The following is a 26,203-nucleotide window of genomic DNA, read 5'->3' as shown; positions in this document are numbered from 1 at the left end:
CTTGCTTGATTGTCCATCATACTGACATTTGAACGTCTAATTCTTCAATATGTTGTTCCTTAAATTTAGGCTATATATGCCTATACCAAACGAAAGACCTGGTATAGAACACCCACTCATCCACAATGCCCAGTCCATCTTTGACCCACTCATCTTATATATAAAGCATTTCTCCCCTTTTTCTTTTCTCATATTTCTGAAAAAATATAAGGGAAATACCTCAATAAGCATTTTCACGAAACTGACGTTCGCCATTATAAGGTGCGTGGATATAGAAAGTGGCGAAAGTTAACGTACATCCGTGTCATTCTCGTCAATTGTTACGCAACTGGAAGCACATGAGTCATGTAAGTCGACACCGTTGCGCGCGCTTTATAAAAGCCTAGAAATGATAGTGATATGAAAAGTTTAGGTCCCGGGTGTAGGTATTTAAGAGGTTAATTAAATGGTAAGCAAAGGTAGAAGAAATCATGTTTTGAAAAAAAATAATATTCGCCAGTTTGCTGCAATATATTCACAGATATTGAACACACTGTGATATCACATATAGGCCCACCAGTACTGAGCCAGAGGTGGGGGGGGGTGGGGTTGGGGGTAAAGGGCGGAAGCTTCCCTTGCACTTTCCAGCTCATTTAGACTATTTTCGTTCATTTTAACCCCCTTGGAAGTTGCCCTGTCCCCTCGCCCCCTTTTCCCCTGCCCTAGCAAAAAGACCTGGCTACGCCACTATATAGCCTATAATGCCGAAGTTACTGCTTTCTATATAGCTTGTTAATATTTTTTATTGTCGAATGTGGTTGGGCACTCAAATCAGATCTCAAACAATACAGTAGGCCATGGCCTGTTCATGTTCTCTCCGTCAGTAGAAACTTAAGTAAAGTAGACCCTTTATAGCCCGGATATGAACAGACGACAACGTTCTTTAAAATGTTCATTTATTTCAAATAATCTGAATCGCAAAATTAACATGTCATTATATTGTTATTTATTTTCCCATCAAAAACAATTTTAGCATGCCACATCTTATTCTGAGTATTTCTTTTCATTTTTACTGAAATGTTTTAATATACCTGAGATTACATCATTATAAAATTCATGTTTCCGGTTTTCCCAACGTAATATCGTATTTCTGAACTTGTGTATCGTATCAACCGTTTTATGTATACAGACCTGAGATCTGCACAATTTGCGGGACAATTTGGGTCTGTATCATTACAAGAGGTTGCGTGACATATCGTACCTTATATGATATCCAAAGTTCATTCTAAATTCGTGAAATTGATTTAAATGCCTTTATGTTATTATTTTCCCATCAAAAACAATTTTAGCATTCTGAGTATTTCTTTTCATATTTGATGAACTGTTTTATATTTGAGATTTTTTTTCATACTAATGCAATGTCTCGAACTCAAGATGACTCGACTCTACTCAAGACTCGAACCCTCGTTGACTCGACTCGACTCGAGACTGGAGTTAAGTGCGATGACTCGACTACAAGTCTGCAACCGAGTAGGCCTATTGTGTTTTTACACACATAAATATTTACTGATGTGTAAATGTTCAGAACATAGACATGATGATGTAGAATAAACCGATAAATGCAATAAAATCCAAGCACAAAAAAAAATATAGAAAAACAAAATGCATAGAGCTTTATCGTTAAGAAGTTATAGGGTACAGAAGGTCACTGGTCGATTTGCATGTTGTGTATGGGTCAAACGTGTCAAACTTTTCAAAGTTGCTCCAATGTTTGTAAAGGTTGAGGCAAATTGTTCGCCTAGCTTAGAGGTTTCAGAAAAAGAATAGTTTGCACTATCTGCGATGTCTAGTTAGCATGTTACACAGCAGTGAGTCAAACGATATGTAGGATATTTGCATAGGATTCAATGGAATTTGCATTTATTTATCATCTATCTTCTGAACTTGACATCGCAGATAGTAAAACTTCTTTTCTTTGAACTGAACTTACCTTGCTTAAAATAGCATTGTATTCCAATAAAGACAAAGAGTATCGACATTATGCATTTGAGTATCCTTGCTTGATTGTCCATCATACTGACATGTGATGTCTAATTCTCAAGTTAAATATATATATGTTCTTCCTTAAATTTAGGTTAGGCCTATAACAATAGACCTGCTACATTACACCCACTCATCCACAATGCTCAGTCCATCTTTTACCCACTCATCTTATATAGGCTATAGAGCATTTCTCCCCCTTTTTCTTTTCTCATATTTCTGAAAAAATATAAGGGAAATACCTCAATAAGCATTTTCACGAAACTGACGTTCGCCATTATTTAGGTGCGTGGATATAGAAAGTGGCGAAAGTTAACGTACATCCGTGACATTCGCGTCACTTGTTACGCAACTGGAAGCACAGAAGTCATGTAAGTCGACACCATTGCGCGCGGTATTATATGCCTAATACTTGATAGGCCTAAAATGATAGTGATATACAAAGTGACTATTTAGGGCCTCTATGGCAAAGTAAAAGCAACTTGAAACAAATATGGAAAATTTGCTCTTATACCAAATTTTATCGGAAAGGATAGGAATGAAGGAACAAAAAGTGAGAGGAGATGAACAAAAAGTTACTTAGCATAATCACCTCTCTCCGGGAATCGAACCTTATAGACCCATAGATCCGACTGGTAATTATGCCATTCTTTCGCTGGCCCGGTCAACGAAAGCGTGCCTATATTACTTAGGCTGTTTGTGTCATGACATCGTGTAAGATTTTAGGGGGCTATCATTTTCTTCGGAAGGATGGAGTGTCCCAAATATACGGGGGGGGGCATACATTTTGGAAAGAAAAATACTCCCCGGTGGGTCATAAAATTTTTGATGACCAAAATGTAGGGAGTGTTTATTTTATTCAAAAAGACTGATTTCAATACAATTTTACCTTGTGGGGGTAAGGTGTATCGGCGGTGGAGGGGGGGTCATACAATTTTTGTTGCCGAAATAGGGGGTCGCAATTTTATTGACGCTGACTATTTGTAAATTTGGGACCCCCTCCCCTTCGGAAGAAATTGATAGCGAAATTGTAACGAGTCATGACCGGAGACTCGACTTTTCAAAAATGGAATGACTCAACTCGGATTTTTCTGTGACTCGAGTCATTTGACTCGACTCGACTCGAGATATTGCAAGAAATGACTCGACTCGACCATGAAATGACTTGACTCGTTACAACTCTGCCCCTAGAGTTAGGGTTAAGCATGCCTCAATGAAGGAAAATATAGTTAGGCCAAATGCAGTGTTGACAAACAATTGCAGGAAACACTAGCTTATGGTAGGAACTGATTATCTCACTGTTAAAAGTTTCTATGTTGGTAAATTGTGATATTAATTATCAATTTTACCTGCATTAAGTACACGAACGAAAATGAAAGTTATACACTTTCATTGACGGGATATATAAAAAAGTCTCGCTACTACTTTTGAATGCTCATATTAAACTCTTATATTTATCCAACTGTATTTCGATTTGCCTAAATAAGAGGTAAATATTTCACTCTGATTAAGGCGAGTGGGAGGGAGGCAGGAGTCATAATTTTTCACGTTATAAAAACAGCAATTTAGCATAATACTTTTATTGAGAAATTGAAATTGAGTGTGACCCCCCCCCCTCCAGAAATCATGCACTTTGGGCGGAAATAACACCAATTAATTGTATCAAGCCTTGGGATATCGTGAATCCTGCATACTAGTCCTCTTGTGTGTCCGCTTTATTTGTTTCAATATTTGAGTGCAAGCACCGCTAGGTCATGTTCTAGACCCGCTTTTGAATTCGATTGAATATTAATCTGAATTGATGGATTTGTGTTGATATTTTTATGCCCCTCCCCCGGTTTACCCCTCTTCACTATCTTAAGAATCATTTCGTTTTGTTTCTTTTCAGCAAAAGTGGAAATATAGTAGAAAGCGGCGGTCATTATTTAAAGCTATTTAACTTTATCAATGGCTGTCTGTATAACCATATCATACGCCTATCAGAGATTCAAGATAAAAGATATACATCATCGGGATCATGCGTCACAGATATATTTGAGATATAGATACATAAATATTAGTATATCTATTTGATAGTGTGCCGGATGTGTAAATATATATTGCACATCAGTTCAAACTAAATAATTTATTTACCTATAATGACGTATTGCTTACTTACTTGCTTTAATGATGTATATTAAAAAATGATATATTTCTAAAGGTGATCTTGAGTTGGGTGAAACTTAACATTTTGTCGCTAAATATAGACATGATAAAACTTCAATTAAGCATATATACACTCTTAAAACAACGTGATCAAATTGTTAACCTTTTCATGCAGTGTCACGTTTATTTGACCATATTCGTGGTTGAAAAGGTTGAGGGTCATTTCCTGGATATAATGACCCCTTAAAATGGTCATTTTAAAATAACCCCAAGTCTAAGTGTGACCCAAAAGAGGTCATTTTCTTTATAATCGATCCCCATTTTAGCACAAAATGACACCAAAAAGTTATTTGTAGAGATTTGACCATAGGAAAGTGGGGAAATGCCCCCCCCCCCCCCAATATGATGACCCACGCTACGCCACTGATCGGACATCTGGTTAGGCATACCGAGTTATAAGCAATTTTATATGGCTGAAAACAACATAAAACAAAAGAATTTGAACACTGTTTTTGCCAATATCACAAAAAGACATCCGACTCATTCCCCTTGATCATGTCACCTACATGCCCCTGAAAAAAACCTATTACAGCACTAATTATTTGGGGTTAAAAATATATATAAAGTTCTGCCAAATAAAACATGGCTCAATTAATCATTCATTTTTAGCACTAAAAAGAAATAAAGTTCATTAATTTACAAATTTCTTGGAAAAAAGAACCCCAAAAAACATGCATTTCAGCATGTTTTTCGGACAATCGAGTCACAAAAATCAAAAGATTTAGTTTGAACAAGTCTGCAGACCTGATACTACTACAGGGTGAGTAAAAAAAAGTGCAATAGAGAAAAGAATCCATTTTTATTAAAGAACCGAGTTGAACCTTTTAGGTTTGAAAACATTTTATATATGATATAGTCATCAGCAACCTTGTGTGAAGAAATAAAGGAATTAATAGCATTTACCGTTTTGTTTTTATGACACATTTTATAGCGATACCCAATTTTAATGTTTGTCCAAGACAAGAGACATCTAAAATTTGAATGTCAGCGCACTCTGTGTAAGGTAGATTTGGAAGATTTTTTTAACCTCATTGGCATTGAAATTAAACGGATCACCCAAAGTGTTATTGCCCTTGGTCTTTTTTAAGGAAAAGAAACATTATTTGTTGTTATTTTCATTTTACCTTTACTTTAAAGATGTTTATTCTCAATCAAAAACATACACATTTGTAGGCGGGTTTTTTCAAATGTCAAAATAAAATGCGCGCAAATTGAAGTGGAGTGAATTACAAATTAGTTGGACATATTGGGATTAAAAAACTGGAGTTGGAGTCGAGTGAGGTATCAAGGACTTAAAGTAATGTTAGAAAGTTTGTTTGAACAGAAAAAAGAAATTAAAATAACGCAAAAATCAACCTTTTTTAAGTTGATGTCAGTTTCAGAGCTAATGCCTTTACCGCGCATTGCGTGCTCTCATTCAAAATACATGGTATCTCATGGACAAATAACGAAATTGGGTATCGCAGCAAAAGGACTTATAAAAATTAAACGGTAGTCGCGATTCACTTCATATTTTCACAGAAGCTGACGTTTGAGTGTGGCATTTATAAAAATTTTCAATAATGGGAAAGTTTGACTTGGTTCTTGCATAAATATCGATTCTTAATTTGCTCTATTGCACTTTTTTTTACTCACCCTGTACTATCAAGAATCCCCGGGTGCAAAGAAAAGTTCAGTGTCCTTTTATTAACGCTTCAATTTCGTTCTGGGTTGCCCTCGATCTGGCCATTATTCTGTTCCAGTGATTCAAACTCACGTGCGTGTTTTGTCACTACGATCGATTCTCGTATTATGCATGCGGGAAATTCCCAGTTTCTTGATGACTGCAGCGGTCTGACGGCTATTATTCAGTTCATCGAAGTTCAATCTGGAATTTTCGAGAATATATATATATATATATATATATTATTTTTATATATTATTTGCATATAAAGTCATGACTATTAAAATAAATGATCATTGAACGAGTGCACTGCACTGCAAATTGGCATTTGCAATGAATTAATTATTGAATCACAATCAAGAACTATCTTGAATAAAAGACATGTATTTACAGGAATTACAGGTCTATAGTAATGTACAGGTTGAAACTCTTATCATATAGCCTAACCCTAGACTTCACCCTAATGCTAACCTATAACCTAATCTTAACCCTAAACATAATCCCAACCCAAAACCTAACCATAACTCTAATCCTAACACTAAGCCTAACCGGTACCATATATCCTTACAATAACCCTATATGCTAATATCCCTAGTCTAAAATGCCCTAAACCCTAACTTTAACCCTTTTGAGACAAATGACCCTTCAAATTAATGGGCTGGACCCGATTTCCGGGGAGGGGGCACTTCAAATTTGGAGGTAACATGTATCATAGTTTGGTTTTTTCAGCATCCCCGTCACCGAGTGTCACCCAAAAGCCCAAGTTTTTGACATAGACAAACCCATGCTTTGTCATTCTGCCACCCAGACCTCTTATTTCTCCTTGAATCAGTCATCCAAATGACAAATTTTAGGGCACCCCAATAATAGTCCGAAGGGTTAAAGTTAGGGTTTAGGTATTTTAGGTTAGGATTAGGGTTAGGGATAAGGTTAGGGTTAGCATTAGTATTAGAGATAGGGTTAGGCTAGGGTTATAGGGTCGGATAACGATTAGAGTCAAGGCTATGTTTAAGGCTAGGGTTAGGATTAGGATTAGGATTAGGGCATATGTTTTGGGTAATTGAAAAGGAAAGTGGGTACTGCATTTCTACTTTTTAACTTTAGAAAGTCAGTTTTCATTTAAAAATTTACTTTCAAATACCAAACTTGAACGATGTGTGGCAAATATTCGTCTGTTCTCTTTGAGTCGGGTCTCTTTGGACTAAATTCAGATATTTCTTCACAAAACCAATATTAACCCTAAATCTTTTTCTGCTTTATGGCACAAGGGAAGATGAAGAGAAAAGTTGTTTTTTTGAACTACTGACCCATCAGCAGCATTAGACCAGGGATAGCAAACCATGATTGTTTACGCTGCCCTGTCAGAGTTTTTTTAGCGTGTAAGTATGCTCGGGTGATTGCGCAATAGGATCTTGTGGGATGCTTGCAGGTATTTGTGCTGTCGTATTTTGTAGTAGGCAGGGCAGTTAGGATGAAGTTAGGCCGCACCCATAACCCAGGGGTGTGAGTGACCTTTATTGAAAAAAGAGGAACTTTGTTCAAAAAAGAGGAAAAAAGAGGAAAAGCACTGAAATATGCTCAAAATGGGCTGAAAATGAAAGAAAAAGCTAAAATTTTGCCTCAAAAGAAATTTCCAAAAAAGAGGAATTCAGCTTAAAAGAGGAGATTTCACACCCCTGATAACCTTAACATTTCTTGAATACTTGACTTAAACAGAATAATTAGAATAACAGATGAAAGAAGACACTTTATTAAGTATTTGTTTTCCATTTATTTCTTTTAATGATACCTCTACCAAGAAGTTGTTATACAAAAGTTATTGCCTATGTATAATATGGACTTTTAAGGAACATAAATATGATAAACTTGTAAAAAACTTTCATATCTATACTGCTTGTTCAGAAGAAAAAATTTACAAAAGTTAACCCAGCAAACAATAAACGTTTTACAGAAAGCGTTTAAATGTTGGGTTATGTTAAAGCTATATAAAGGGTATAAAACGTTTTAATAACATTCAAAAAACATTTTGTAAAACTTGCTATGAAACATTCGATTCTAACACTATGTTATTTCAGTTTTGACAAAATATTTTGTAAAAATATTTTACAATAACATTTTGATAATAGTTTTAAATGTTGTAGCATTTTTGTTGTTGCATATAATGATGTATCATCATCATACGTATAACCTGACATATAAATGTTATTAAAACGTTTTGATTAAAACCAAAACATTTGTTTGTTTTAGCTGACACTGAATGCAGTATACTAGTAACTTTGTTTCAAAGCAATGTTTTGAATAATTTCTTGAACAGCTATCAGCTACCTTTTCCACTTTGTTAAAAAACCCTTTAAATTGATATCATGTCTGGAAGTGCAGTGAGCTTTTATAAATTTTCAAATTATCCTACAAGATGAAAATGATCAAAACTCAGAAATAAGAAAATGTAAATATTGTTAACCAATTTGAAATATTGTCTTTTATCTTTTGATATCTACTGCCAATAAAATAATACATTTCCTTCCTAGTTATAAGAATGGAGAAGGGAGGCAAAGCAGTATCTTCACATATCCCCTCTACTGTCGCTTCCTTGGTGTATCGTAATGTGGGTGTGATCCCCGGGTGTGATCCCCGGCCACACAACAGCATGGTTTAATGGCTCTAACCAGCGCACAAGCAAAGATATTGGCAATTGAGATCGCCGTCCATCATAGGGCAGGATAGCTCAGATGGTAGAGCACTGGTCTGGCAAACCAGAGGTCACCGGTTCGAATCCTGCTTCAGCCATATTTTCTTTGCTTCCCTTCCTTATTCTTTCTAATATTTGATTATGTGTTTGTTAAGAACATAATTTCTTATGTTATAAAATGCATTTTCTGTTTCAAGTAGGTTTACTGATTAGATAGGAAAATTAAACATTTGTGACCTGCTCTCACAAAATAAGCATAAAATTGACTCTCATATAATCCAGATTTGCAAATTCTTACTTCATAAGCTTTAAAAGTATACCAAACATGATGCTTTATTCCTCCTCCATAATGTCTTTTAAAATGCCCAAACAACTTTATGCTCATTTTGTGGGAACAGGTCACATATGGCTCTTCCATTTAAAATCCACACTACCTTATGGAAGATTTTGGAAATATCTCTTCCACAGGGGAGTATGAATTTCAAATGGAATTATCATATTAGGCAGCTCTATTTGAATTTCATACACCCTCTGTGGAAGATTCAACCTGAGGGAGGCTGAGTTTCAAAAAGATGTGTTACATGTGCTCATTCCGTTCAAAATTCATACTCCCCCTGTGGAAGATATTTTCAAAATCTTCCACAGGGATAGTGTGGATTTTCAATGGAAGAGCCAATTTTGTGTTAAGTTTCTACTGATTTTTCAAACTTATCTATATTTTGTTGGCTTTCTTGAATATTAACAAAAACAAAGCATTATTGCTGCAGAACCCGAATGCAATTTCCTTACATGAATCAAACATATTTCGACTGGTAGTGATCAGTGCCAGAAGTGAGTAAGTGCAATAGCTGCCCTGTGAACATGTGGCAATTCACACACAGTATATTGTACTTATCTACACATGGCAGCTATTGCACTTACCCACTTCTGGCACTGAGCAGTCAATTTTTTATGGTTTCGTTGAATGTGGAAATGAGCTATTCCATTTAAATCCACACTACCTCTGTTTTTGTAGCTAAAAGTCTTCCACAGAGGGAGTATGAGTTTTGAACAGAATAGACAATTGGATGACTTTCATTTGAAATACTCACACCAGTTGTGGAAGATATAGGTAAAGCCCGTATACAGGGGGAGTATGGGTTTCAAAATGATTAACCCTGATCAATTACATTTGAAAAACATACTCCCCCTGTGAAAGATATTTCCAAATTCTTCCACAGGGGTAGTGTGGATTTCAACTGGAATAGCCCAATGTAACCTAACAGAAAATCTTCATTATACACAATTAATTGTGAATAAACATATTTCATGTTTATACATGTACTCATGTAAATAAGAATATATTTATTTTACAATAAGAACATAATTTATGTTCATTCGACACAAACTTATATAAAAATATACACATTTTTAAATATAAAATAGTAAATTCACTGTTGCAAACTTTAAGTTGCATCTAATGAGGGTAGGCCTTGGGCCTAAATATTGTAAAATATCTCACATACCTTGTACATTGAGTAATTTACTCACACATAAATTTATACTTTTTCATATTTTGATTATAAACTACAACAATGTAACATTTTTAATGAATAATGTAATGTGTTCAAAATATATTTCATTTAAAGAGACTACTTAAGTACAAAATATTAATATTTCAATAATTTGTATTTCAATACTTACAAAATCATATTTCAATACTTGTTAAAGTGTTAAACAAGAACAAAATATTACAAAAATATAATAACAAATGCTGTAACGTTACTGCAAGAATATAATTATTTCAAGAATACAGAGGACATCTGCACTGGTTCCGTGTCTTATAAATACAGAGTTATATTATATTATTTTCTTCTTATGAGTCATGCACCTATTCTCTAACCCTAATACTAATTACTCCCCCCCATAAAACCACAAACTAACTCTAGGATTACATAGGCTTGAACAAAAGTTACTACATATCTCTACCTCCTGCAGATTAAATCCAATATTGGAAGTCTTTTTTTGGACCATCCCCCTTATCTATGCCTATGCATTTATAGTAAAATTAGCGACTGCCTGCGACTCAAATCTTAGTTTGTAAAATGGAAGGTATAAGCAATATTTGATAAAAAGCGATTATTATAGATGGCTGCATATTATATAGAAGCATAGGGGCACATGGCCCCAAGCACAAGTAAAACTGTTGAAAATTTCTCCTAAATGACTAATACTCTCTCAACCAGGCTCAGTGCCAAACAAATGATTCAGGTTATGTTGCTGATAACAGGATCCAGTGCTCAAACTACTTTAATCTAATATTTAGACTAATTCTGAACTGTTAATGGATAAGACTAGTACCAATATCATACATACATAGTACATAAATATAAATAAGTAATAATATATCTATCTGTAAAACAAATCTATATAATACTTTTACACTGTGATATATCTACAAACAAAACACATTTACTGCAATTTAAAGATGGAAGTACTGTTTCCTTTTATAAGCCTTTCTTTTATTTGGACCTATCATTTTTTGCACCCATACTGTTGCATCAGACACAGCACCTGACACTGCATCATATAACTTGGTATAACAACTTGGTTTGACATATGATGAAGTAGTGTCCACAACTGAATTTTTACAACAAATTTCTACTTCGGGGGAAAACGCTTGATTGCCACAACACTCTAGATTAGAAACCCCATCATATCTATCATGTACTTTGCCGTCACAACACATCTGTGTCACGTTTTGATAGTTTTTCATTCCACAACACTCTGTTGTGCCTACGTCAAACCTTCGGCGTATCACACCATTGCAACATATCGTTTTGTGTGAATTGTAGGCTCTATTTGTTTCTCCGCAGCATGCACCATTTCTTTTAAAACTTATTTCATTCCCACAGCAAACGGCACTTTGTGGATTATAAATTTGTCCATTACAACATCTGAGTTCTGTTTTACCATATAGCGTTGTCCCGCAACACCCTTCTTTAGCCTCATTATATGAGATGCCATTACACAGGGGACTTTCAGCCAGTGTAGTTTGACGTCTTTCCCTTGTACCAATCTTGCCTTCCTGGCAAACCTGATTCGCAGGATCAAAGATCTCCCTGGAGCAACAGCCATATTTACCCTTTGTGTATGCATTTTGATTGCAACACCCATACAAATTTGAATCGTGAAGTGTATTATTACAACATATTTGAGAATTAGAAAAACTGTATATTTCTGAACCACAACATGCCCCTCTATTTTTGGAAAATACTTGATTATTACAACACCCTTGTAATTGCTTCCGAATTCTTCTACCATTACAGCAGGTGTACACCCTAGAGTCTATAACTCCTTTACCACAACACATAGAGTGTGTTCCGTATTCTTTGGAGAATTTTGCACCATCGCAGCACATCTCAAGATCAGGATGTCTTATGACTGCGCTACCACAACAGTCGCCATCCTTGATGTTGAGATGGAGGTTTCCATGGCAACATGTATCTTGAGCGTTGTTTGAAGAGCAGCATGTATTTTGGTTTGTCTTGTATGCGTAAGGGATATCGCCTACGGTGCAACATTGTTTTTGGTGGATGTCGATGGCTTGATTCCCACAGCATTGCTTTCCCTGTGCATCATAATGAAGCGTTGATCCCTCACAGCAGATTGTTGACGTGTCACTTGGGATGTAGGGAAGGCTACCGCAGCACCGGGTATCTGGTGAAGACTTCGGGTATCTGTGGAGAAGTGATTTGGTAATTAACGAATTGTTGCTGTAGTTGCTTTGATTGTTTGTGTGGAATTTTATTCTGAGCAGATTGTTCCATGTGATTGTATTTTACATTTATCTTGTTTACTTTATTTTAGTAAGATTGAAAGAATTAAGGTGAGTTCTTCTTTTCAAACACCATTGGGCTATTCCAATTGAAATCAACACTACCCCTGTGGAAGATTTTGAAAGTATCCTCCACAGGGGGCGTATGTTTTTCAAATGTAATTGTTCAGACGTAATCATTTTGAAACCCATACTCCTTCTGTAGTATAGCTTTACCCATATCTTCCACAACTGGAGTGAGTATTACAAATGGTAGTTACCCAATTGTCTATTCTATTCAAAATTAATACTCCCTCTGTGGCTGACTTTAGCTAAATCTTCCACAGGGGTAGTGTGGATTTTAAATGGAATAGCCCAATTTGAAGCTCTATTCCCTTTTTGGATATTTATTTTGGATCATCAGCTTGTTGGTTGATTATTTCAAACCTATTATTGGGCTATATAAGCAACATGATTTAGCAAAAGCAAAATTTTGCTCAGCACAACCAGCACTTCTAGACATTTTCTAAGCACTTTTATATCATCAATCAACAGATGAAACAAATATACACCCCGAAAATACACAAAAATAAAACAAAACAAACAAGTAGACAATTCTTACACTTGCTCACTGCAACAAATTTCTTCCATCGGATCAAACAACTTCTTTCCACAGCAGTGCCCATGCCTTTGTTGATACCTGACACCATCACACACAGTCTCTCTATGTTTGTTGTATGCCATCTGACCACTGCAGTTGAGTCTATCACCATATGGAGATTGGATTGGTTGGAGGGACCCTTTGCAGCAGATGTCTTCAGAGGTAGTTGGGTCCCATAAGACATGACCACAACAAGTCACAGCTGAGAAAGAAATATGTAGAAGAAAATCAAGAAATTTAATTCTCATTAGCTTGAAAAGTCTACTGGAACATGTGAAATTGTGTTGTTGTTGAGTTTATTTTGGGGGGGGGGGGGTGAAATTGAGGTCTTTTGGTACAATTGTGGTCTTTTGGTAAAACTGAGGTCTCTTAGTAAAACTGTGGACTGGTCCTTTGGTGAAATGTCAGTCTTTTTGCAAAATTGGTCCTTTGATGAAACTGTGGTATTTTGGCAAAACTCCAGTCTTGGTGAAATGTGGTCTATTGGTGATCTGTAGTATTTGGGAAAACTGTGGTCCTTTAATGAAATTGCAGTCTTTTGATCAAGTTAAAGTCCTTGACTTAGTAAGAAAATGGAGTTTGAGGGTAAAAGCATTTGTATGTATAGACAATTAGACATGGTTAAATTCTAGCCATGGGACTTGTCAAGTTGTTGATATGTATTTTGATTATAATATTGTAAAACTGTATTAAATACCAGTAGACAAAATATAGCTCATCAAACAGCTTTGTCTGAATGCCTCGTATCATGTTTCTTACAATCATCAACCCACTTTGATAGGAATTTTTTCATCATCTTACCCGGACTGGCTTTGTACGCCAAATTTTCTCCGCAACAGATTTGCGTATCAGGATTGTACCCAATATACCCGCAACATCCACCTGCATTGATGCCATCTGTGCTGGTATTAAACTTGTATCCAAAACAACATGTCTCTCCCCAGCCAATAAGCACATCCCCACCACAGCAAGAGTGTTCATCAGGATGGTAGGGTTGGTATCCACACATGTTGGGATGGCGCTGCACTTCCTCTGTTGGTCTGATCAGGCCATTCTGATCGCATGTGTCGGTTCTGGTGTCATAGGGGTTATTTCTGCAACACCTATGTTATTCAAAACATACAGATGTTTGATTAGAATGTGTTTTATTGCTGATTTTTAATACCAGTACAATGGTAGGAACACTTGCAAGAAGAATCAATGTGTTCACTATTTTATGTTTGAAACATATAAGGTAAACCCTTAATCAATTTTTAAGTCTTTTTTATTTTGTCGATTCCACCATAATTATAGGCTAATCATCATAACTCAATTTGATAAGGCTGATGGGTGCATAGGCCCTTTAGCATGCAAGATCAAGAATTTGGTTTAAGTAGCTAGCATTGATCAGAAAAGTTGAGAACATTTCTTAACTTTCCTGTATAAATCAATGCAGTGAAGGTTTCAATTTGGGGGTGCATTTTTATAAAATGTTAGAGTCTTCACAGGAGAGCCTGAGTCAAGAGGTAAATACACATGAATAAAAAGAGGGCATTATATGAGACTCACTGTGTAGGAGACATAAATGTCATAAAATCACATGCATCATCTAACAGCATCGCTGATTGGCTAATACAAAGTTGGCACTGTGTGTTTGTGGCTAAACATACTGTCCTCCAGTGATGATGTTTAACACACTCACAGGATGAAATCCCATTTTGTGAAACCACACTAGGATCCACAACATGCCCATCTATCAGGGCACAGTTCTTTAACCCCAATACATTTGTACATTCATTGAATGACCTTTGAAAATGTGGGTACAAAAACTCATACTCTGCAACTTGAGGTCAAATTTTGCATTATTTCTGTTCAATGTTAGGCAATAGAAACAAATTAGTTCGATCTTTCGATCGCCCATCGATGCTTGGTCGATCCCTATTATTTATGAAATCAATTAATTTACTATTGTTAATTGTGATAAAATAGTAATTTGTGCCTGTAGGGATATTGACCAATATAAATTCAGCGTTAATTCTGATTAAATAATTGATAGTTCATTAATAACAAGCATCGAAGCAGCATTGACGGTCGATCCAAAGATCGAACATATTTGTTTCTGGTGCCTTATTGAACTATGCCATTGGGATGAGGCCATTGTGGTCCATAGTGCTACTTACCCAGCCACACTTGGATGTATATCAGCAACTCTTCCAGCACAGCATGTCTGTGATTCAATCATGTATGCCTGTATTCCTGGTTGACAGCAGACTTTAGTGTTACCAGTCAATTTATCATATTTGCTATGCACCATCCCTTGGCAGCATATATGAGTGTCTGTGTCATATAGACTTCCTCCACATATCTGTTGCTCTTGTCCTTTTAACATAACTGTGCCAAGACGTGTGCATACCTGTTGTAAAAGAATAATTTTTCAATAAGTATTGCTGAATAACTGTTTACAAGGCACCATTACACAAAGACTGTCCCCATTTTACATGCGCACCTTGTTTATTACATATAAACTAACTGGAGCATAGGATTTCCCAATGAGATGACAAGTTTCATGATCTTATCTACTTTTTACTTGGGGACAGTGACATGCGTAAGAGGGGACACAGCCGCCCCCCCACTTTTGTTGGTCATTCGGGGAATTTGGGGGACGGTGCAAAACATCAAAATTTGCCCCCCTCAAAATAGGATTCCTTGGCCTTTTAAAATGCTAAAACCCCAGAACCCCACCCGTGAGGGGCTTCGCGTCAAGCCGCTCGCAGTGTGGGCTACACCCGCACCTTACACTCCTAATCAGACTCCATTCGGGGAACTGAACAACCTGGCCCCGCCACTTTCAATGTGCTGCACACGCCACTGCTTGGGGAATGGGGAAAGGCTTGTTTTGATGCAAATTTCTTCCACCCTCCCCTGGCTGGGGTCTGCCATTGACAGGGGGCATGGGGGAATTTCCCCCAGTCAGAATTCTTGCCCTCCAGTAAAAACTCAAAATTACAAAATTTTCCAAATTAGTTGATTTTGCTTCCACCCCCACTGAAATTAACTTTCCCCTAATGTCCTCCTTGAAAAAAATGCTGGCGCCGCCACTGGCCACTGATCACACATACCTGATTGTTTGAATTGTAAGTAATATAATTCCTTGAGCCACGCGGACGACACACCTTGTCATCATCAGGATGGGTCTTATTAACAATACCATAGTAACCATCACACAGCTGATTGGAGAGCACAAGATACTGTCTACAGCATTGAGCATCGGATGTTGGTATGCCAGGATACAAACGCTCTGGTGTCAGGAAGATGGAGAAAAACAATGGAAGCCAAATTAAAACTCAATTGAATAGGCTGTTATTCAACTCTTTCTTTCATTCTCTTTCTCTCCTACTTTATCACATGTTTTCTCTTCTCTCACAGAAACAAATACTGAGAGAGATAAATCCAGTCACAGACACACAGAAAGACAAACAGTATGTATGATAGGCACACATTGTGCAGTCACACAGTCACTTGTCCCAAACAAAATTCTTACCGTAACCACGCCATGAGCAGCATACATCTTGCGTTGGATTGTATGCATCCACGCCCTCACTCTGATGACAGCATCTTCTTCCTAGACCAGCAAATCCCCTGTTGGCTGCCTCACAACAAGTCTCTGAGTTGGATTCGAACCCACCACTTCCACAGCACCGTGTGGCTGACGTTTTCCTGTCTACGATGCTGTCTTGTGCACAACACAGATGTGTGGTTGTGTTGTACATATCTGTTAGAAAAAAACACATTCTCCAGTAATTCTGAAATTTGTTAAGAATGGAATGGCAATTTTTCTAGTGATACTAACTTAGGGCAGTGATATCAATTGTGCTTCAAAAAAGAAAGCCATCCTGTATACAATGCATGACTTATCCCTCCCCATGTACAGTGTATATGGTTACAGATACACTGGTAAAAATATGGAACATGTTTCATGTACACAAGTAAGCCTACCCTTGTTCCTTATTTCAGGGATGGATCCAGGAATTGAGAAATAGGCTGATTTGTGCAATTTTCTGCAGATTTGACAGGGGGCTGGTGAACCTCCACTTCCCTTCCATCTCTTTAATGGTACACATTCTGAGATTTCTTCATCTGAATTCAGATTCTGCATATGAAGTGTCAACTCAATGTTTTTGCAAACTTACTTTTGCCACAGCAGTTCATATCTTTCTGTTGGTCACATAGCTCTCCATTGCAGCATATCTGTTGAGTCTCAAGATAGGATAAACCTCTGCAACATTTCTGCACACCCTCAATCTCTGGTATGCCATCATTGATGCGCTCATTACAGCAACTTGAATCACTTGGGTGATAAGCCTGATTACCACAACACTTTCCATTGGCTGAAAGTACAATATTATGCAAATTTAATATTCTGGTAATACCTGTCATTGGTCGAAAGTTATACATCATGAACACGTGATATTTTACTTCAATTTTCATTGAGTGAAAACCTTGGTAAAAGTAGTTCTAATTGGCTGATGTAAATCATTCAGTGATACTTAATATTATTTATCAAAAAATAATGTCCATCACTTGCAGAAATATTTTGTGTTCGCAATGCTCTCTTACCTAATGAACTAACTTTAAACAGGCAACACTGTTCAATGGTAGGATTAAAAGAGGTCTTGCCACAGCATTCAGTTTTCCCATCCACTATGTCCGAAACAATCCCATTGCAGCATACTTGATCAAGTATATTGTATGCTTGGTCACCACAACATGATGTATGGTCATCCTTGTCATGAACTACCTGAGAAACAGTAACAGACAGAGATAATGCAAACAATTTATAAAAAGATTTGATAGCAAAAACATTTGGCAAAATATCTGCATGCTATGTTTTTTTTTAAATGTAGGATACCTATTTATTATATTTTTGACCACTTTTTTGGCCACTTTGGTAAAATGTTTACATTTTGTCTTACAACAGAAAAAAGGGACCAAAATGGGTTGATTCCTGGTTTTTTGATTTGTGGTACCTGTGGTGCCAGGAATTATTTTGGGAGGGGGGGAGCAAAGTGAATTTCAGGGGGGTAAATGCAACAAATATTGCTCAAAATTGCGTAATTGTAATTTTGGGTTTTTCACTGAGGAGGGAACAGGGGGGCAAGAGTTCTGCCCCCATGCCCCCTGTGGCACCACCACTGAAAATTAACCAGCCTTACAAGGCAATTAACAATGTTAGTCTCTCTTCCCTCTAAAAATATAATTTTTCAATTCCTGCTCTTTCCTGTGATCTCTTAGACCTTCAATCTTGCTTTTAGTGCTCACAGAGAATTTGAAGTCTAAAATAGCCTCACTTCATTGCATCTTGTTCCAAGAAATGGAAGGGTTGACAGCATTAATAGTTCCCTCCTGTAATAAGCGATATTAATAGGCTTACCCCATTACAGCAGATTTCTGTAGAAGTGATATAAGTTTTGAGCCCACAGCATTCTATGCCATGTCTTTGACTTCGAGGGACATCATGCACTGCACTGCTCATCTGCGGTAGAAACCCAGTGTGACAGCATAGCTGTGTATGAGGCATGTACACTTTGTCGGCTCCACAGCAGTAACCATGACCATCTAGTCGTGCATAGGTTCTTGGACCAGTCTGACAACAGGTCTGCTCATGGCGATTCATCGGGTCCTGTCCACAGCATACTAAATTATCTGTGAATAAAAAAAATTAAATATTTGACTGAATATTTAAGTTCATGCAGTGTTATAGCATCAAAGGGGCACACAGGGATGGGCTGCCCCCCCCCAATATGAGTGAAATGTTTTAAGAATCCTGTTAAAAATTGTAACAAAAATAATGGCTGGTACCTACTCAGGTTTGGTGCCTACCAATCAAATGACTATTCAACACAGGCCCGTAACCAGGATTTATTGTTTGTGAGGGAGGGCTGTTTTTGAAAAAGTGGACCTTTTTTCAAAATTTGGGCCTTTTTGGACTAGGGGGTGGATTTTGAAAAAGTGGATCTTTTTTCAAAATTTGGAGTTTTTTTGATCAAAAAGGCATATAATAAAATGTTGGCTCGCTACAATCGCAAATAGAACTTATTGGGTCAAAAAGGGGACTTTTTGGGCCTTTGGCGATTTGGGAGAAACATTATAATGCAGTGGCATTTCAATATTGTCACTACTTGCAACTTGCTTGAGCCTGGTCCATCAGGACTGAAGCATGTTTCCACATAGAAAGATCATTTTCACAACATTTTTGACCCATTCTTCATCAAAAATTTCCATTGAAAGTGTGTATTATTTCAGTCAGTTTGACTAAACCGACACTGTAGCAAGTTAAAAAATACAGCAATATAACTTAAAATGAAATTCATTACTATGTATGTTTATTTCACTTGTAAGTTTACATAATTCAACTTCAAAGAATTTCATTGCAATTTTACTTACTAAAGCATTATAATATACAACTGTGAATTGTAATATTGCAAAAGAGATCAAATAACTGAAAATGGGTTACATTAGCCTATATATAATTATTTCACTTTGAAGTTCTTTAAAAAAACTTATTCATTTCATAATTTCAAAATAATTCAATTTCAGAGAATGTCATTACAGCTGTTCTTACTCAAATCAATGAAATATAATTGTGAATACTGTAACAGTTCACAGAAGGACAGCATTGAATAAAAACAAATATAGGATGATGAGTGGTTTTTGTTTGGTAAAAATTACCTTCTTGATTTCTATGGATGTCAGAGCCACAGCAAATATGTGTTGAGTCATTATATGTTTGTTGATGATTGCAACATTTCAATTCTGAATCTCTTGGCAGGATTTCATTCCCACAGCACGTATGAGTTTCTATGGCAAAAGGACCAGCCTCGCCACCTGATGCAGAACAAAAAGAGCGAAAGGAAGGGAGAAAGAGGGGGCGAGACAGAGAGGGGGAGAGAGAGAGGAGGAGGAAAAGAAAGAAAGAGGAAGGAAGGAAAGAAAGAAAGAAAGAAAAAAAAGAAAGAAAAAAACGAAAGAGGAAGGAAGGAAAGAAAGAAAGAAAGAAAGAAAGAAAGAAAGAAAGAAAGAAAGAAAGAAAGAAAGAAAGAAAGAAAGAAAGAAAGAAGAAAGAAAGAAAGAAGGAAAGAAGGAAAGAAAGAAAGAACGAATAAGAAAGAAAGGAAGAAAAAGAAAAAAGAAAGAAAAAAAAAAGAAAGAAAAAGAAAGAGGGAAGAAAGAAAGAAAGAAAGAAAGAAAGAAAGAAAGAAAGAAAGAAGGAAGGAAGGAAGGAAGGAAGGAAGGAAGGAAGGAAGGAAGGAAGGAAGGAAGGAAGGAAGGAAGGAAGGAAGGAAGGAAGGAAAAATTATTAGATTTAAATCACTCAATCAAAATCAATTCCATTATATTCTTACCTACATTCATTTCCTTCTGACTAATACTAGTTTGGTATTTGTATTAACCTGCTGTTTGTTTTTTGTGTGGATTTTAAAACTGTTTATATGGAATAATCATTTGAAATGTTTATGAAGTAATAGTATGTTTTTCCTTGTCTGCATTGGGGTGGGATTTGAGGGAGTACGGTCTTTTACTGTGGACACCCCACTGGCTGCAAACAGGGATGTAGGAGCAATGCAGGCCCTTTTAACAGCTGCCCTTTATCAGACCTTGAGGCCCTGACACCTCGGGCCCCTGGACTTGTGTCAACCCTACATGTATCCGCCTACTTGCTATGCCCCTGGTTGCAAAAAAGGATCATTCAATGACAATTTGCTCATAACATTGACAAATTATAAAATTAGCGGGCACATTTTTGTTTGAAAATGTCAAAAAGTGGTTAAAATTAATATTGTTTCACAAATATTGAAAATCATGCTAATTGAGAGAAAAACCCATGGCAGGTAATCAGAAACATGATCAAAATTCTCTGAAAATGTGAGTCAATGGGTGACAACTATATGAAAAAACCTATAGGGTCATTGGGTAAGGGGAGTTGACAAAAATGGGTCAATCTAACTTATAATGTTACTTATCACTTATTCTGACCTAACTTATTCTATCTTTGCTTATCATTCATTCTGATCATGGTTGTAGCTAGCCTGATTTTTATAGTGGTGGGCTCTAAATTCTTAAAGTCCATGTATATCATCCAGACTTTCTCAAAATTTGATGGGGAGGCCCTTATTATTTGATAATTTGTTACAAATTTACTCATGTCTGTGTAAAATTGCAATTGCAAAGGTTTTGTCAACACATCATAAAAACGGAGGAGGTCCCTTATATTTTGTTATTTCTCAAAAGCTCTACCTAGCTTGAAGAAAGTACCGTAAGTGTTTACAACATGTTTATAAATCATTGAATGAAAGAACTTGTGTTTTCATCATACCAAATAGAAACAAAGTAAGGGAGCAAATAAGAAAAACAACAAAAATATTTGAAAATTTCCAAAAATCTGTGAGGGCAGAAACGATAGATGTTATTCATTTTATTTGGCCTTATATCCATCCACATTATGTGACATGATCTGGTCCATGGGGGCCAAAGGAGGCATTTTTGGAAATTAAAGCCTTAATGTACGATCTTATAATATGAATTTGGTTAATTTTTTTCAAACCTGATTTTTTGGCATATTTGTAATGTTTACACATGTCCCAACTTGCACCTAAATGGAATCAGCCAAATTGTGTTGTGTTTGTAGGTAAACAGAGCAAAGTTCGACATAAAGTCATAATTCAAGAAATTATGACTTTATGTCCGCCCATAGAACCGCGTGTTAAATGGTCAAAATAACAAGCAGTGTTTCTTTCAGGTTACCTCATTATTTCAGCTCAAAATGGACAGAAACCATTCCCGATCATTATTACTAGTAATATTTCAGCATTTTGAGTATATAATGACAAATTTAAAATTTGAAGGAAATCGTACATTAAGCCTTTAAGTTACTGCAAAAATATTACATTAGGCCAAGAAAAAAAGAATCCGCGTGCATTGCTATGTGAAATCCAATTTAGCGCTTAGCGCTACGCTTTGGCCGTAATTTGTTTATTTTTATTTTTATTTTTTTTTCTTGCCATGTTCATATTTTAAATATTTTTCAGTATCGTATTGTCTTTTTTGCAGTTTAATTGTTGTTTTGTACACATTTCACCATGATTGTAAAAGAGACAAACAAAACTTATCATTGTGTATACATATTACTATGTTTCTGTATTTGAATATCAAAAAGAAAAAATATAAATATTGTGCCTTGACTGTAAAATTTTTTTTCGCATATCGCATAGCTCATTTTCTTAAAAAAATAAAAAAAAACGCATAGCACTTAGCTTTTTCACCAAATGTGTCTCAGACATAATTTCTTTTTTATGGCCTTATAGCCTACATGCAATAGTCTATCATTTACTGAAAACACCAAAGGTCTAGCATACTTGGTTCTAAAGTTATGAAGTTTTTTGATGTCTATTTTCTTATGTATTGTTTTTTACTCCATATTTTTACCTTTATCTCATTTTCAAATTTGCCGCCTTTGGCGCCCATGGACCAGATCGTGTCACATATTATCATATGTCCTAGTTATACCCGTACTAAATTGTTTCTATCAATCAATACATGTGCATCAAATTGATTCTAATTATTTATTACTCACAGCAGTCTTGATAGAAGTTTGGGTTCTTTTGGTAAATCTGCCCGTTGCAACATAGTTGTGTTTGAGTGTCGTATTCTGTGCTATCACCACCAGACCCAATGTTGACACATTGTGCACTGTAAACTGAAAAAAAGAAGACATATATTTACAATTACATGTATAATTAAGTTATACTAATTTCTGTAGGTCTGTAAGTCATTTAATTTTTTTAAAGGAGTATTTCGTGATCGTAACATCCTCTTTTTAATTTTATGACATTTTTCAGTAGATATCCACGAAAAATGATTATTCCCAAAATTTCAATTGATTCCGATTTTGCGCTTGCGAGTTTAGCATGATTATTGACAATATTTTTGCAAGAAATAATTCTGTACAGTGATGGCGCCACGGGAGGGGGTGCATGAGGGGTCAATCCCTGCCCCGCCTGTTTCCCCCCAGTAAAAAAACAAAATTATTGAAATTTCCATATTTTGCTGCAATTTTGTGCAAAATTTGGCGATCCCCCCCCCCCTGAAATTCACTTTGCCTCCTCAATGCCCCCAAAAAATTCCTGGTGCTGCCACTGTTTCTGTAAGAAATGTTTTGTACATAAACATAATTTATGTAGCCAGCTAGGTTTCCAGTGGTATAAAAATCTCTGTCAATTTTTTTTTTGTGAAAAGTGGGGGTGGGGTGGGGGTGAGGCTGTGGATCACAAAATGCCCCTTTAATGTTTTTTTTTTATCGCGCAAGTTGCAACCCATAAATAATAATAATTATAATAATGTGATACCTACCTTGAAAACCACAGTTGACCATATTGACAGTTGAAATGATTACTATAGCAACAGTAAACAAGTAATTCATACTTTTGTAATGTTTGGGATTTTTGGTAATTAGTAATTCTGTAGTATTTAGAATACTTCAAAGATCTACGGGTATGCACGTCTGAATGATTTGCGGTTAACTCACCTTATGCTCAATGGTTCACATATATCTCGTTGGACGGAATATCCCTATCATAGGGTACTATAAATAGATTTATGATGCTATCGGCATGATGGGGAAACCGTTTATAACCAGAAATAGAATGACTGGTACTTTCACGCTTCCGGAAACGTCATGCTCCAACCAGGCTCCAACTTGAAGATCAAGCAATCATATAAATCCAATTCACATGTATTATTCTGTTTGCCAAATAGTCGAACAATTCATGTAAATGTAGGCCTATTATAATACAATCATTTAGCTTGCAATGAGTTGCATAGAAAAATCTAGTCGGCTGAATGAATAGTGCCAATCACCAATGCATTGCATACCCATTAGTGTTGGGCAATATACTTAACGGCGCAGTGACTGCAAGGGTGTGACGTGTGAGTGGAAATGGGGGGGATGGGAGTGAAGAAGTTTAGGCTATACTAGTATAGCCCCCAAGGAGTAGCCCTTTGGCTATGAATTCTAAAGTTGTTGTTGCAGTTGTAGTTGTTGTTGTTGTTTGTTGTAGTTGTTGTAGTAGTAGCAGTAGTTGTTGTCATGTTAGTGATGATGATGATGATGATGATGATGACGACGCGATGCGCATGATAATCACGCTGTCGTGAAACAGCTTTTAAGAAAAAAGATAATGTCCTCAGAAAATGATGAAAAGATGGGACCAGAGTTTGATATTTTAGAAAGTGGATTCCAGCGGATGATGTTTATTAAAATTGAAATCTAATTTATGAACCCTGGGGGGAGGGTAAATTAGCAGGGCAAGAAATTTTTGGCGAGCCAAGAGTGGGGGGGGGAAGCGATTTTTGGCACACATTCATGGGGTGCATTTTAAATAAAACGCTCTAAAAAGGCCGCTTCTGAAAACAGTACAGAAAGGCTTTAATATGCAAATTTTCTTGCTCGCTGCGCTTGCAACATATATCTAGACCATATAGGTTAGCAAATTGGGATCCCAAAAATTTGCCATGTGCAAGAGGGGGGCAAACAATTTTTGGCAGGCCGAGGGGAGGGCAATCAATTTTTGGGAAATTTTACCCCCCTGGCTCATAATTATTGCACAGCCCCTAATGTGTTCAAACTAAAATTCCCAAGCGGCGTGCCAAAAGGGTTTTTCCCACCCTCTTGACTTGTCAAATATTGCTTGCCAAGTTGCCAGGCCTGGCCCCCTGCTCTCGCAGTCGCTCTGCCAAAATGTTGAGTGGCCCCGCTGGCCCGGCCCCTCCCTATTCGTCGGCCCCTCCCTATTTATTTTTCATAGGCCCCAACATTTATATTTGTAAATTTTGATTTTCAACTTTTTCATAATTTAGCACGGAATAAAGCAAACCTCGCTGAAAACTGAAAAACATTTTCTGACAAACCAATTGATTTTAGTTCATTTTATGCGTTGCAAATATGATTACGAAAAAAAATATAAATTGCAACTTGGAAATATCGCCCATCCCTTATTTTTCCTTTGGCGCACACAATCAATCAGTCATGGCCTCCACAGGAAATAATCATAATAGTCCACCCGAACAAAGCCAAAAGCAAGGTAAACAATATTATTTTGTTTTGAATGTATTTTGAGTAGCATTAATAATTTATTTAACAAAATCAGGAATGGCGTAACATATCGGAGCTATTGAAACGGGACCCTAGACTAGTCCACCCTACATTTGGCATTCATGCATTGCCATTGAAAAGCCTTGTTAAGGTTTTACCGTCGTTACTAAACCTATCGACGAAATTTTTTTTTTTTGACATATTTTGTACATTAATATGTGTAGATAATAAATCAGGAAAAAAAACAGGGGGTGCCGGACCTCACTTTTGAGCTACAGCCGTTTTAAAAGAGGTGTACATTTCCAAAATCTCTGTACACTTCAATGGCAAAATCAGCAATTTGCCCAAAATATATCACCTTTTATGTTGTATAAAAAAATTGTCGAGACAAAATTTTTAATTTTATATATGTTATGAAAAGAAAAAGCTCTGTAAAATCGCGCAAAAAAAATTGGGGGAACCGGACCTCATTTTAGCGTAAAATGAACAAAATAGGTCAAAAATGCATTTTTTCTGCGACACCATGCGTAGTTAATTGCGACGTGGATATTTTTGGTGCGTGTCAACGCGCTGGTATGAAGCACGATCTGATGCCTGATCAGCGTTCATTTACGCATATGGCCACAAAAAAGGAATTGTCTGTTTACGCAGGAAATTTTTCACTGTAAAAAAAGTTACCTAAGATACTTAGGCTAAAAAGTGTCCATAATTAGGAACAATTATAATGATAAATGACTATTAAGGCTCAGAATATCAAAAATTCTTAGCCTAATTCTAATTTGGTGTATTTTGGTCACAAACGGGTGTAAGAAAGACTCCCATTCTGCAAAGATATTGGGCCAAAGAGTTATCAAGTTACACAAAGTGAGTTATTTTCAGCTTTATGTTCACCTGACTCGAATGACCAAAAAGAGGATTTATTAAACATGTTGAAGCGAAGCGTTTGACTACAATTATTAAGGCATAGGCCTATATAGCATGCTTAATGCCTTTACCGAGAGGAAAACTTTTTGGTCACAAAACTATATGCCTACGAAATTATC

General features: G+C 36.4%; 2 protein-coding genes and 1 non-coding gene across 3 annotated transcripts in view; 2 read left to right on the top strand and 1 right to left on the bottom strand.

The window, feature by feature from the left end:
* LOC140152229 (uncharacterized) overlaps positions 1–23,579 on the bottom strand; it is a 42,187-nt gene extending 18,608 nt beyond the window's left edge. The window contains exons 1-12 of the mRNA XM_072174531.1: positions 23,420–23,579; positions 22,644–22,766; positions 19,742–19,897; positions 18,444–18,715; positions 17,630–17,810; positions 17,203–17,400; positions 16,554–16,784; positions 16,132–16,310; positions 15,193–15,425; positions 13,807–14,136; positions 12,995–13,294; positions 11,043–12,295 (exon numbers count right to left, since the gene is read on the bottom strand). Coding sequence (XP_072030632.1) covers positions 11,043–12,295; positions 12,995–13,294; positions 13,807–14,136; positions 15,193–15,425; positions 16,132–16,310; positions 16,554–16,784; positions 17,203–17,400; positions 17,630–17,810; positions 18,444–18,715; positions 19,742–19,897; positions 22,644–22,766; positions 23,420–23,489 — 3,526 coding nt within the window. The 5' untranslated portion in view covers positions 23,490–23,579. The remainder of the gene's footprint in view (positions 1–11,042; positions 12,296–12,994; positions 13,295–13,806; positions 14,137–15,192; positions 15,426–16,131; positions 16,311–16,553; positions 16,785–17,202; positions 17,401–17,629; positions 17,811–18,443; positions 18,716–19,741; positions 19,898–22,643; positions 22,767–23,419) is intronic.
* LOC140153211 (mediator of RNA polymerase II transcription subunit 6-like) overlaps positions 1–26,203 on the top strand; it is a 51,489-nt gene that overhangs the window by 7,231 nt on the left and 18,055 nt on the right. The gene's annotated exons all lie outside the window — the stretch shown is intronic.
* Positions 8,602–8,674, top strand: Trnaa-ggc (transfer RNA alanine (anticodon GGC)). The gene has a single exon. It is a non-coding gene; the product is annotated as a tRNA-Ala (tRNA).

Source organism: Amphiura filiformis, chromosome 5 (assembly GCF_039555335.1).
Source record: "Amphiura filiformis chromosome 5, Afil_fr2py, whole genome shotgun sequence".
NCBI classification, from domain to species: domain Eukaryota; kingdom Metazoa; phylum Echinodermata; class Ophiuroidea; order Amphilepidida; family Amphiuridae; genus Amphiura; species Amphiura filiformis.
The sequence above is the reverse complement of the archived record's forward strand: the minus strand, read 5'-3'. Positions and strand labels throughout refer to the sequence as shown.